The following is a 14,454-nucleotide window of genomic DNA, read 5'->3' on the forward strand; positions in this document are numbered from 1 at the left end:
AAACGCAGAAATAAACATATAATTCATGCCTTACCTTTAACGAGCTTCTTCTGTTGGCACTCCAATATGTCCCATAAACATCACAAATGTTCCTTTTGTTCGATTAATTCCATCGATATATATATCAAAAATGTCAATTTATTTGGCGCGTTTGATCCAGAAAAACACCGGTTCCAACTTGCACAACGTGACTACAAAATATCTCAAAAGTTACCTGTAAGCTTTTTCCAAACATTTCAAACTACTTTTGTAATACAACTTTATGTATTTTTTTTTACGTAAATAATCGATAAAATTGAAGACGGGATGATCTGTGTTCAATACTGGAGGAAAACGATGTGTAGCATGCTTTCTGGTCACGCGCCTCTAACAAACAGTACACTTCACTGGAGCCTCATTCTGAACATGGTTACTTCTTCATTCCTCAAAGGAAAAACCTCAACCAATTTCTAAAGACTGTTGACATCCAGTGGAAGCGATAGGAACTGCAGGAAGGTCCCTTAGAAATCTGTATTCCCAATGAAAACCCACCTCAAATAAAGAATATTCTGAATGGTTTGTCCTCGGGGTTTTGCCTGCCAAATAAGTTCTGTTATAGTCACAGACATGATTCAAACAGTTTTAGAAACTTCAGAGTGTTTTCTATCCAATACTAATAATAATATGCATATATTAGCATCTGGGACTGAGTAGGAGGCAGGGGCACGCTTTTCATCCAAACGTGAAAATGCTGCCCCCTATCCTAGAGAAGTTAACAACTGTCTGACATGACTTAGAGGCACCAATTCCTCTCATTTTAAAGTGTATTGTAGATCATTCCACACGTAAAGTGCAAGGAAATTAAAGGCTGATTTACCTAACTCTCTAGACACCAAAGGAGTCTCCAGAGTTAACCAACCCTGTGAACAGGTTTAAGAACTTGTCATTTTAAGTTTTAATAGTGATGTTAGCTAAGGTAAGTCGGGAGTTTGTGGAGCAGGGCTTTGTAAACAAAAAGACTGTAGTGATCTACAGAGAACCTTTTGGTGAAGAATACAGTGTTGAGTAATTCAACTGTTTCCTGTGATAAAAGGAAGGGCGCTATGAAAAACACCATCCAAGGCTTTAACAGTAGAGGTAGATCACAGAGAATGGAAAAGGGAAAGCTGGAGATTTGAACTAGTCAAGTAAGATCTTCAAAACTTTTTTTCTACAAACCACAATGCTAGAAAATAAAGAAACCACTAGGTCTAGAATATGTCATGAAGTTGAGAGGAAAAACAAAATTCAATAGTTTACCTTTTATTAGTGAGAATACAAATGAGCCACAGGGTGGGTTATTGTGATGAATAAATGAGTGACTGGTGGGTCCCATGTTGCTCAGTTGGTAGAGCATGGTGCTTGCAACGCCAAGCGTCTGATGAAATGTAAAAATGACTCGTGTGTGTATTCCAGTGTTTTCCTCTCTCAGTCTGGAGCTGCTACCAGAGAGAGCTGCCACTCTGATGGTGTATGAAGACCTGATACACATTAACTCTGGATCCCAAGGTGAGAGAGAGTACTGAGACACGGTCCCTGGCCCAGTGACCTCACACACATTAATAATGAAAGATGTCCACCCCTTTAAAACCATCTCTCTAATGAAAGACACACACACACACACACACACACACACACACACACACACACACACACAGGCAGCATGTGTCCTCTGTCAGTCAGGAGCAATTACATTAGATAAGATTAAATTAGATGTGATCTTATCATGTATCTTTGTCTGCCGTGTGTCTGATCAGTGTGCTTGTTTTGCTATGTGTGTGGGTGTTCGTCTTCAATAACCACACTCATTTAGAGTGTCCCATACCATCTGCTCTTCTCCTGCTCTGCCGTCCTCTCTGAGTGAGGTTCTGCTGCTGCTACTCCTTTAAATGTTGCTGACTGAGCTGTGTGTCCGTCCTCCAGGAGGGCAGGATAATCATGCTATGGTCTGGTGCATACAGTGGCCCCCATCCACACACAGTGTGTTATATCATGGTATTTTGAACCTGGAATCCCAGGGGAGCGATAAACCTTGTCATGCGGACGAGGAGAGAGAATGAAAAGAGAAGGGGGAAGAGAGGGGGTGGGGAAGAGAGGGGATGAGGGAAAGGGGGAAGAGAGGGGGTGGGGAAGAGAGGGGGTGGGGGAAAGGGGGAAGAGAGGGGGTGGGGAAGAGAGGGGATGAGGGAAAGGGGGAAGAGAGGGGGTGGGGAAGAGAGGGGGTGGGGGAAAGGGGGAGGAGAGGGGGTGGGGAAGAGAGGGGATGAGGGAAAGGGGGAAGAGAGGGGGTGGGGAAGAGAGGGGGTGGGGAAGAAAGGGGGAAGAGAGGGGGTGGGGAGAGGGGGTGGGGAAGAGAGGGAAAGGGGGAAGAGAGGATGGGATGAGATGGGGGAAGAGAGGGGAAGGGGAGAGGGGGGAAAGAGAGGGAACTCTTAGGAGGGGAAGAGGATGAGGGGGGTTTTGGATTGGCACAGGAACCCCCCCCCCCCCCCCCCCCCCCAACACACACACACACACACATGCTCTGCTACATCTCACACCGTGTCCAAGCTGTTACCTGGAACTAACTCCTCTCCATTTTGTTACTCCAGTCCTGTTGATGTGATTATATCCCAGACCACCTCCAATACTGTACGTTCAGATCAATACCAGACCTCCTTCAAAACTGGACGTTCAGATCAATGCCAGACCTCCTTCAAAACTGGACGTTCAGATCAATACCAGACCTCCTTCAAAACTGGACGTTCAGATCAATGTCAGACGTCCTTCAAAACTGGACATTCAGATCAACGCCAGACCTCCTTCAAAACTGGACATTCAGATCAACGCCAGACCTCCTTCAAAACTGGACATTCAGATCAATGCCAGACCTCCTTCAAAACTGGACGTTCAGATCAATACCAGACCTCCTTCAAAACTGGACGTTCAGATCAATACCAGACCTCCTTCAAAACTGGACGTTCAGATCAATGCCAGACCTCCTTCAAAACTGGACGTTCAAATCAATGCCAGACCTCCTTCAAAACTGGACATTCAGATCAACACCAGACCTCCTTCAAAACTGGACATTCAGATCAACACCAGACCTCCTTCAAAACTGGACATTCAGATCAACACCAGACCTCCTTCAAAACTGGACATTTAGATCAATACCAGACCTCCTTCAAAACTGGACATTCAGATCAACACCAGACGTCCTTCAAAACTGGACATTCAGATCAATGCCAGACCTCCTTCAAAACTGGACATTCAGATCAACACCAGACCTCCTTCAAAACTGGACATTCAGATCAATGCCAGACCTCCTTCAAAACTGGACGTTCAGATCAATACCAGACCTCCTTCAAAACTGGACATTCAGATCAATGCCAGACCTCCTTCAAAACTGGACATTCAGATCAATGCCAGACCTCCAACACTGGACGTTCAGATCAATGCCAGATCAGGTGTACTGAAGGCAGAGGATACACAGAGCTAGAGAAAACACACAGGCACGGCTGCAGCGGTGTCTCATTGCCCAGGAATGTACACTCACCACAGTGGAAACACTATGACATCATCGCGAAGCCCCACTATACAAACTTCTCTTTAACACAAAGTCTTGTTTAACTAACCTTGTGGGGACACAATTGATTCCCATTCTATATCCTAATTTCCTTAACCCCTAACCATACCCCAACACCATCTCCTTAATTTTATTTATTTTTTATTTCACCTTTATTTAACCAGGTAGGCAAGTTGAGAACAAGTTCTCATTTACAATTGCGACCTGGCCAAGATAAAGCAAAGCAGTTCGACACATACAACAACACAGAGTTACACATGGCGTAAAACAAACATACAGTCAATAATACAGTAGAAGAATAAGTCTATATACAATGTGAGCAAGTGAGGTGAGATAAGGGAGGTGAAGGCAAAAAAGGGCCATGGTGGCGAAGCAAATACAATATAGCAAGTAAACCACTGGAATGGTTGATTTGCAGTGGAAGAATGTGCAAAGTAGAGATAGAAATAATGGGGTGCAAAGGAGCTAAATAAATAAATACAGTAGGGAAAGAGGTAGTTGTTTGGGCTAAATTATAGATGGGCTATGTACAGGGGCAGTAATCTGTGAGCTGCTCTGACAGCTGGTGCTTAAAGCTAGTGAGGGAGATAAGTGTTTCCAGTTTCAGAGATTTTTGTAGTTCGTTCCAGTCATTGGAGGCAGAGAACTGGAAGGAGAGGCGGCCAAAGGAAGAATTGGTTTTGGGGGTGACCAGAGAGATATACCTGCTGGAGCGCGTGCTACAGGTGGGTGCTGCTATGGTGACCAGCGAGCTAAGGGGGGACTTTACCTAGCAGGGTCTTGTAGATGACCTGGAGCCAGTGGGTTTGGCGACGAGTATGAAGCGAGGGCCAGCCAACGAGAGCGTACAGGTCGCAGTGGTGGGTAGTATATGGGGCTTTGGTGACAAAACGGATGGCACTGTGATAGACTGCATCCAATTTATTGAGTAGGGTATTGGAGGCTATTTTGTAAATGACATCAAAGTCGAGGATTGGTAGGATGGTCAGTTTTACGAAGGTAAGTTTGGCAGCATGAGTGAAGGATGCTTTGTTGCGGAATAGGGAGCCAATTCTAGATTTAACTTTGGATTTGAAATGTTTGATGTGAGTCTGGAAGGAGAGTTTACAATCTAACCAGACACCTAGGTATTTGTAGTTGTCCACATATTCTAAGTCAGAACCATCCAGAGTAGTGATGCTAGTCGGGCGGCGGGTGCGGGCAGCGATCGGTTGAAGAGCATGCATTTAGTTTTACTAGCGTTTAAGATCAGTTGGAGACAACGGAAGGAGTGTTGTATGGCATTGAAGCTCGTTTGGAGGTTTGTTAACAGTGTCCAAAGAAGGGCCAGAAGTATACAGAATGGTGTCGTCTGCGTAGAGGGGGATCAGAGACTCACCAGCAGCAAGAGCGACATCATTGATGTATACAGAGAAGAGAGTCGGTCCAAGAATTGAACCCTGTGGCATCCCCATAGACTTCCAGAGGCCTGGACAACAGGCCCTCCGATTTGATACACTGAACTCTATCAGAGAAGTAGTTGGTGAACCAGGCAAGGCAATCATTTGAGAAATCAAGGCTGTCGATGAGGGTGTGGTGATTGACAGAGTCGAAAGCCTTGGCCAGGTCAATGAATACGGCTGCACAGTATTGTTTCTTATCGATGGCGGTTAAGATGTCGTTTAGGACCTTGAGCGTGGCTGAGGTGCACCCATGACCAGCTCTGAAACCAGATTGCATAGCGGAGAAGGTATGGTGGGATTCGAAATGGTCGGTAATCTGTTTGTTGACTTGGCTTTCGAAGACCTTAGAAAGGCAGGGTAGGATAGATATAGGTCTGTAGCAGTTTGGGTCAAGAGTGTCCGGTTGACCGCAGCTGCTTTCCAATCTTTGGGAATCTCAGACGACACGAAAGAGAGGTTGAACAGGCTAGTAATAGGGGTGGCAGCAATTTCAGCAGATCATTTTAGAAAGAAAGGGTCCAGATTATCTAGCACGGCTGATTTTTAGGGGTCCAGATTTTGCAGCTCTTTCAGAACATCAGCTGACTGTATTTGGGAGAAAGAGAATTGGGGAAGGCTTGGGCGAGTAGCTGTGGGGGGTGCAGTGCATTTGACCGGGTAGGGGTAGCCAGGTGGAAAGCATGGCCAGCCGTAGAAAAATGCTTATTGAAATTCTCAATTATAGTGGATTTATCAGTGGTGACAGTGTTTCCTATCTTGTGGGCAGCTGGGAGGAGATGTTCTTATTCTCCATGGACTTTACAGTGTCCCAGAACTTTTTAGAGTTTGTGTTGCAGGAAGCAAATTTCTGCTTGATAAAGCTAGCTTTGGCTTTTCTAACTGCCTGTGTATATTGGTTTCTAGCTTCCCTGAAAAGTTGCATATCATGGGGGCTGTTTGATGCTAATGCAGAACGCCATAGGATGTTTTTGTGTTGGTTAAGGGCAGTCTGTTCTGGAGAGAACCAAGGGCTATATCTGTTCCTGGTTCTAAATTTCTTGAATGGGGCATGCTTATTTAAGATGGTGAGGAAGGCATTTAAAAAAAAAAAAACAGGCATCCTCTACTGACGGGATGAGATCAATATCCTTCCAGGATACCCGGGCCAGGTCGATTAGAAAGGCCTGCTCGCTGAAGTGTTTCAGGGAGCGTTTGACAGTGATGAGTGGAGGTCGTTTGACCGCTGACCCATTACGGATGCAGGCAATGAGGCAGTGATCGCTGAGATCTTGGTGGAAAACAGCAGAGGTGTATTTAGAGGGCAAGTTGGTTAAGATGATATCTATGAGGGTGCCCGTGTTTACGGATTTGGGGTGGTACCTGGTAGGTTCATTGATAATTTGTGTGAGATTGAGGGCATCAAGCTTAGATTGTAGGATGGCTGGGGTGTTAAGCATGTTCCAGTTTAGGTCGCCTAGCAGCACGAGCTCTGAAGATAGATGGGGGGCAATCAGTTCACATATGGTGTCCAGAGCACAGTTGGGGGCAGAGGGTGGTCTATAGCAGGTGGCAACGGTGAGAGACTTGTTTTTAGAGAGGTGGATTTTTAAAAGTAGAAGGTACAGACCTGGATAGTAGGACAGAACTCTGCAGGTTATCTTTGCAGTAGATTGCAACACCGCCCCCTTTGGCCGTTCTATCTTGTCTGAAAATGTTGTAGTTAGGGATGAACATTTCAGAATTTTTGGTGGTCTTCCTAAGCCAGGATTCAGGCCCGGCTAGAACATCCGGGTTGGCAGAGTGTGCTAAAGCAGTGAATAAAACAAACTTAGGGAGGAGGCTTCTAATGGTAACATGCATGAAACCAAGGCTATTACGGTTACAGAAGTCATCAAAAGAGAGCGCCTGGGGAATGGGAGTGGAGCTAGGCACTGCAGGGCCTGGATTCACCTCTACATCACCAGAGGAACAGAGGAGGAGTAGGATAAGGGTACAGCTAAAAGCTATGAGAATTGGTCGTCTAGAACGTCTAGAACAGAGAGTAAAAGGAAGTTTTTGGGGGCGATAAAGGTTGGATAAGGTATAGTGAGCAGGGCTAGAGGCTCTACAGTGAAATAAGCCAATAAACACTAACCAGAACAGCAATGGACAAGGCATATTGACATTAAGGAGAGGCATGCTTAGTCGAGTGATCATAAGGGTCCAGTGAGTAGAGGTTGGTTGGGGTCACTGCGATTCAGACAGCTAGCCGGGCCATCGTTAGCAAGCTAGCATAGGATGGAGGTCTGTTTTTAGCCACCTCGTGCGTTTCCGTCGGTAGATTAGTGGGGTTCCGTGTGGTAGAGGTGATCAATCCAATTGGCAAAATAGATATAGTTATGGTGACCCAAGAAAAATTGTCCGATAGACTTATTCAGATAGCAGCCGATAAGACAGCTAACGATTAGCGGGCCGCAGATGGGCGTCCAGGTAACGTCGCGACGGAGCTGCCAGTTGGATAACTCCCTTGGGCAGATAACGTCGGTAGTTCAGTCGTGAAGGCCCGGGGGTGCTCCGCATTGGCAGTAAAACGGGTCCGGATAGGTGATTGTAGCCCAGGAGTGGCTGATGGAACTCTTCAGTTGGCTAGCTCCGGAATAATTGATGTATGCTCCGGGATCGACGTAAGCCAATAGTCACACGGGTAGCAGCTAGCTAGCTGTGAAATCCAGGTGTAAATGTCCAGAGCTTGCGGTTGAAATCCGGGGATATGGAGGAAAAAAAGGTCCGGTATGTTCTGGTCTGAGTCGCGTTGTACAAAAGTGGCGATAGATTTTCGAGCTAAAGGAATAGCTGATGACCACAAACCGTGGTTAGATTGAAATACTAACGTTAGCCAGTAAACTGGCTAGCTTCTGGGTAGCTTCTGGTTAGCTTCTGGCTAGCTTCTATTGTGGATTTCAGATTTGAGGTGAATAATACTTTTTTTTATTTTTTATTAATTGGAGAGGTGGGTTGCAGGAAAGTGTTTTGAAGTTGAGTTTTTGGAAAAGAAAAATATATAAAAGATATGCGAAGAAAGGTGTAAATATATACGGGACACGACAAGACGAGGACAAAAGACGTCTGACTGCTATGTCATCTTGGACAATCTCCTAACCCACAACCCCTTACCCCAATACTAACACTAATTCTAACCTTAATCTAAACCCCCTAGAAATAGTATTTTTTGTTGGTCTAATTTTGTTTTTGTTTACTATTCTTGTAGTTAAACATGTCCGGGAGCGTGTGCACACACACAGTCTTGTTTAACTAACCTTGTGGGGATACACAATTTGATTCCCATTCAAAATCCTATTTTCCCTAAACTTACCCCAAAACCTAAACCTAACCCACAACCACTTACCCCAATTCTAACACTGACACCATATCTAACCTTACCCTAAACCCCCTAGAAATATATTTTTTTTGTTGGTCGATTAAACATGTCCACACACACACACACACACACACACACACACACACACACACACACACACACACACACACATCTATATCTTACTATACTTGTGAAGGCTTTTTGGGGACCAACAACTGAGTCCCATTCAAAATCCTATTTTCTCTAACCCCTAAACCTAATCCTAACCCCTTAACCTAACACCTTAACCTAATCCTAAACCTAACCCCTAAACCTAATCCTAACTCCTAAACCTAACTCCTAAACCTAACCCCTAGTTCTAGCCCTAAACCTAACCCCTAGTTCTAGCCCTAAACCTAATCCCTAAACCTAAAATAGCCTTTTTACAAGTGAGGACTGGCAAAATGTTGGTTTACTATTCTCTTGAGGACTTCTGGTACTCACAAGCAATGTTCCCTCAAAGCTGCGCGCAGTAGCCCTGAGACTACGCAGCTCCCGTGGGACTGCCTTACAGAAGAAATATCAGCCCACGGAGAGAACGAGATTAAACTTCACTCAACTTTCTAGAGCAGTGGTCACCAACCGGTCGATCACGATGGATCTCCAAGGCATCCATCAATCTCTAAACTTTTCTGTAAAAAAACAACGATAAAGCCCGGCGTTTCTATAATTTCTTTGGCTTCGGTTATTGGCGGTAGCTGCACCCGATTCAGCTGCCCTGCGCGCCAGGCAGGCCAACTGATGCCATTTTGAAACATTTCATGTGTCTGAAGGTACAATCTCTTCCTTCCCAGCGGGCCTGGAGAGCAAATCAAGTGCACAATAGGCCTACCGCTGGCCAATGGGATGGCTCAGATGACCGTGTCTGCAGTACAAGAAAGCTACAGCAAAGATTTCAGAACATTTAAAACCATGACTAGAGAGAAACTGTCAACGAATACAGCAAAGAGCTGCTGTATTTATGAGTGAGTTCATGTTTAAGTTCTTACTCAGCACTGTCAACACTTTGTATTCAACACTTTTATAAGCCATAAAATGCACTTTCTTCCCATAAAATGCACGTTCTTCCCATAAAATGCACGTTCTTCCTACAAGCAGTGCAGCAGTAATGAATGAGTAGGACAGTGTATCCATAGGCTTGCGTTATTATTAGCGGCTTGGGTCTTTTCTAAATCAAGGAATATTTCACTTTCTCTGGTCATAGGAGTAACAACATGCATTTGTGCATGAGGCAGAAATAATGCGGTGCAACTTGAGTTTCGCCAACAGCTGGAAGAAGGTGTCCCTTTTTGGTCAGTGTCAGTGGAGGAACGGGAGAGCGGAGGGATGTTGAGAGGTGGACCCTCAGTCTGCTGCTCTCTCCCTCTGCTGAGACTGTATGCCATTTACTTTGAACTGGACTGTGTTTACAGCATGAGCGGTTGTGAGTAGATGCGCTTGTTTTGAGATTCAAGCGAGAGCTGCAAATAGCCACGTGTGCACATTTTGTTCATATCCTTTGCTAGTTCCATTCTTTTACTTGGACATTTGTGTGTTTTGTGAAGTGTTTAGATACTACTGCACTATTGACGCTAGGAACACAAGCATTTCGCTACACCTGCAATAACATCTGCTAAAACATGTGTATGTGACCAATAAAATTGGATTTGATTTTAGTTAGTGAGCTATTAGCCCAGTTATAGATTGTTTGTAGTCGGCCTAAACATACCTCCGCCTAAACATCAGTGCCACAGGTAACATCCACAAAGCTGTGAACAATCAGAGAAACAAGAAGGGCTTTCTATGCCATCAAAAGGAACATCCAATTCGACATACCAATTAGGATCTGGCTAAAAATACTTGAATCAGTTATAGAATCCGTTGAATCCAAACATTCACAAAATGGGACAAACACCAAATTGAGAGACTGCATGCAGAATTCTGTAAAAATATCCTGTGTACAGCGTAAAACACCAAATGTATGCAGAGCAGAATTAGGCCGATACCCGCTAATTATTAAGATCCAGAAAAGAGCTGTTAAATTCTACAACCACCTAAAAGGAAGCGATTCCCAAACCTTCCATAACAAAGCCATCACCTACAAAGCGATGAACCTGGAGAAGAGTCCCTTAAGCAAGCTGGTCCTGGGGCTCTGCTCACAAACACAAACAGACCCTACAGAGCCCCAGGACAGCAACACAGTTAGACCCAACCAAATCATGAGAAAACAAAAAGATAATTACTTGACACATTGGAAAGATTTAACAAAAAACAGAGCAAACTAGAATGCTATTTGGCCCTAAACAGAGAGTACACAGTGGCAGAATACCTGACCACTGTGACTGACCCAAACTTAAGCACAGCTTTGTTTATGTACAGACGCAGTGAGCATAGCCTTGCTATTGAGAAAGGCTGCTGTAGGCAGACCTGGCTCTGAAGATAAGACCTGCTATGTGCACACTGCCCACAAAATGAGGTGGAAACTGAGCTGCACTTCCTAACCTCCTGCCAAATGCATGACCATATTAGAGACACATATTTCCCTCAAATCACACAGATCCACAAAGAATTCGAAAACAAACCCAATTTTGATAAACTCCCATACCTACATTGTGAAATACCACAGTGTGCCATCACAGCAGCAAGATTTGTGACCTGTTGTTACAAGAAAAGGGCAACCAGTGAAGAACAAACACCATTGTAAATACAACCCATATTTATTTATTTTCCCTTTTGTACTTTAACTATTTGCACATAATGAACTTCTGTGAGTGTAATGTTTACTGTTCATTTTTGTATTGTTTTATTTTACTTTTGTTTATCTATTCCACTTGCTTTGGCAATGTGAACATGTTTCCCATGCCAATAAAGCCCTTAGAGAGGCAGTGAGAGACAGAGAAAGAAAGCGGGAGGCAGTGAGAGAGAAAGAGAGAGAGGAAAGGGTGGCAGTGGGAGATTTAAGGAACCGATTGAGTAAAAGAGAAAAACCATTAGAAAGTTGAGATTTAATATGGAGGAGTAAAAACAGAGTGATGAGAGTGAGGAGAGACGGCCAGCATCCATATGGCGTTCATCACACATCTTCCAGACATTAATTTGACAAGCTGCATTAAAAGGGGTTACAGGGGAGATGGACACTAAAGAACAGTGGATCTAAATGTGTGAGTGGTTCCTGACCCCCCCCCCCCCCCCCCCCCCCTTTCCTCCCCAGGATCGAGGGGTCAGTCCTGGGTTCAGTTCCAGCGTCGAGCCCTGAGCCTCCCTCTCAACTCGTCCTACAGCAACCTCACTGCCCTGCTGACTGTGGCCAACAACCCCAGCCACATCCAGCACTTCCCATACCTGCAGGGCCTGGGGGGCAACGGAACAGGTACCTCCACTGGGACTGGGACCAGACTTAGGTGGAATACACTGTTGGTACTATTCCATTGGTGCCGTTGTATCTGACAAACTAAATCAATTATTTGATAGTATTTGACATTTGACATACTACACATCTCCTCTCTCTCACTACACCTCTCCTCTCTCACTACACCTCTCCTCTCTCACTACACCTCTCTCTCTCCCTCTCACTACACCTCTCCTCCCTCTCTCTCCCTCTCACTACACCGCCTTCCTCTCACTACACCTCTCCTCTCCTCCCTCTCACTACACCTCCTTCCTCTCACTACACCTCTCCTCCCTCTCACTACACCTCCTTCCTCTCACTACACCTCTCCTCTCCTTCCTCTCACTACACCTCCTTCCTCTCACTACATCTCCTTCCTCTCACTACACCTCTCCTCCCTCTCACTACACCTCTCCTCCCTCTTTCTCTCTCACTACACCTCTCCCCCTCTCTCGCTCTCATTACACCTCTCCTCTCTCTCCCTCTCACTACACCTCTCCTCCCTCTCACTACACCTCTCACTACACCTCTCCTTCCTCTCACTACACCTCCTTCCTCTCACTACACCTCTCTCTCCTCCCTCTCACTACACCTCCTTCCTCTCTTCGACCCTCACTACACCTCTCCTCCCTCTCTCTCTCTCACTACACCTCTCCTCTCTCTCTCTCACTACACCTCTCCTCTCCCTCTCACTACACCTCCTTCCTCTCACTACACCTCTCCTCTCTCTCCCCCTCTCACTACACCTCTCCTCTCTCTCTCTCCCTCTCACTACACCTCTCCTCTCTCTCTCTCTCTCTCGCTCTCTCTCTCTCACTACACCTCTCCTCCCTCTCTCTCCCTCTCACTACCTCTCCTCCCTCTCTCTCCCTCTCACTACACCTCCTCCCTCTCACTACACCTCTCACTACACCTCTCCTCCCTCTCACTACACCTCCTTCCTCTCACTACACCTCTCCTCCCTCTCACTACACCTCCTTCCTCTCACTACACCTCTCCTCTCCTTCCTCTCACTACACCTCCTTCCTCTCACTACACCTCCTTCCTCTCACTACATCTCCTTCCTCTCACTACACCTCTCCTCCCTCTCACTACACCTCTCCTCCCTCTTTCTCTCTCACTACACCTCTCCTCTCTCTCTCTCTCTCTCTCTCTCACTATACCTCTCCTCCCTCTCTCTCCCTCTCACTACCTCTCCTCCCTCTCTCTCCCTCTCACTACACCTCCTTCCTCTCACTACACCTCTCCTCCCTCTCTCCCTCTCACTACACCTCCTTCGTCTCACTACACCTCTCCTCCCTCTCTTCCTCTCACTACACCTCCTTCCTCTCACTACACCTCTCCTCCCTCTCTCCCTCTCACTACACCTCCTCCCTCTCACTACACCTCTCCTCCCTCTCTCCCTCTCACTACACCTCCTTCCTCTCACTACACCTCTCCTCTCTCACTACACCTCTCTCTCTCCCTCTCACTACACCTCTCCTCCCTCTCTCTCCCTCTCACTACACCGCCTTCCTCTCACTACACCTCTCCTCTCCTCCCTCTCACTACACCTCCTTCCTCTCACTACACCTCTCCTCCCTCTCACTACACCTCCTTCCTCTCACTACACCTCTCCTCTCCTTCCTCTCACTACACCTCCTTCCTCTCACTACATCTCCTTCCTCTCACTACACCTCTCCTCCCTCTCACTACACCTCTCCTCCCTCTTTCTCTCTCACTACACCTCTCCCCCTCTCTCGCTCTCATTACACCTCTCCTCTCTCTCCCTCTCACTACACCTCTCCTCCCTCTCACTACACCTCTCACTACACCTCTCCTTCCTCTCACTACACCTCCTTCCTCTCACTACACCTCTCTCTCCTCCCTCTCACTACACCTCCTTCCTCTCTTCGACCCTCACTACACCTCTCCTCCCTCTCTCTCTCTCACTACACCTCTCCTCTCTCTCTCTCACTACACCTCTCCTCTCCCTCTCACTACACCTCCTTCCTCTCACTACACCTCTCCTCTCTCTCCCCCTCTCACTACACCTCTCCTCTCTCTCTCTCCCTCTCACTACACCTCTCCTCTCTCTCTCTCTCTCGCTCTCTCTCTCTCACTACACCTCTCCTCCCTCTCTCTCCCTCTCACTACCTCTCCTCCCTCTCTCTCCCTCTCACTACACCTCCTCCCTCTCACTACACCTCTCACTACACCTCTCCTCCCTCTCACTACACCTCCTTCCTCTCACTACACCTCTCCTCCCTCTCACTACACCTCCTTCCTCTCACTACACCTCTCCTCTCCTTCCTCTCACTACACCTCCTTCCTCTCACTACACCTCCTTCCTCTCACTACATCTCCTTCCTCTCACTACACCTCTCCTCCCTCTCACTACACCTCTCCTCCCTCTTTCTCTCTCACTACACCTCTCCTCTCTCTCTCTCTCTCTCTCTCTCACTATACCTCTCCTCCCTCTCTCTCCCTCTCACTACCTCTCCTCCCTCTCTCTCCCTCTCACTACACCTCCTTCCTCTCACTACACCTCTCCTCCCTCTCTCCCTCTCACTACACCTCCTTCCTCTCACTACACCTCTCCTCCCTCTCTTCCTCTCACTACACCTCCTTCCTCTCACTACACCTCTCCTCCCTCTCTCCCTCTCACTACACCTCCTCCCTCTCACTACACCTCTCCTCCCTCTCT

The 14,454-nt window shown here is 46.6% G+C and overlaps 1 protein-coding gene across 1 annotated transcript in view; it reads left to right on the forward strand.

The window, feature by feature from the left end:
• LOC129857045 (protein FAM171A1-like) overlaps positions 1-14,454 on the forward strand; it is a 64,891-nt gene that overhangs the window by 10,921 nt on the left and 39,516 nt on the right. Inside the window, exons 3-4 of the mRNA XM_055924939.1 lie at positions 1,435-1,527; positions 11,592-11,750. Of these exons, the coding sequence (XP_055780914.1) occupies positions 1,435-1,527; positions 11,592-11,750 (252 nt within the window). The remainder of the gene's footprint in view (positions 1-1,434; positions 1,528-11,591; positions 11,751-14,454) is intronic.

The sequence above is a fragment of the Salvelinus fontinalis genome, chromosome 6, assembly GCF_029448725.1.
Source record: "Salvelinus fontinalis isolate EN_2023a chromosome 6, ASM2944872v1, whole genome shotgun sequence".
NCBI classification, from domain to species: domain Eukaryota; kingdom Metazoa; phylum Chordata; class Actinopteri; order Salmoniformes; family Salmonidae; genus Salvelinus; species Salvelinus fontinalis.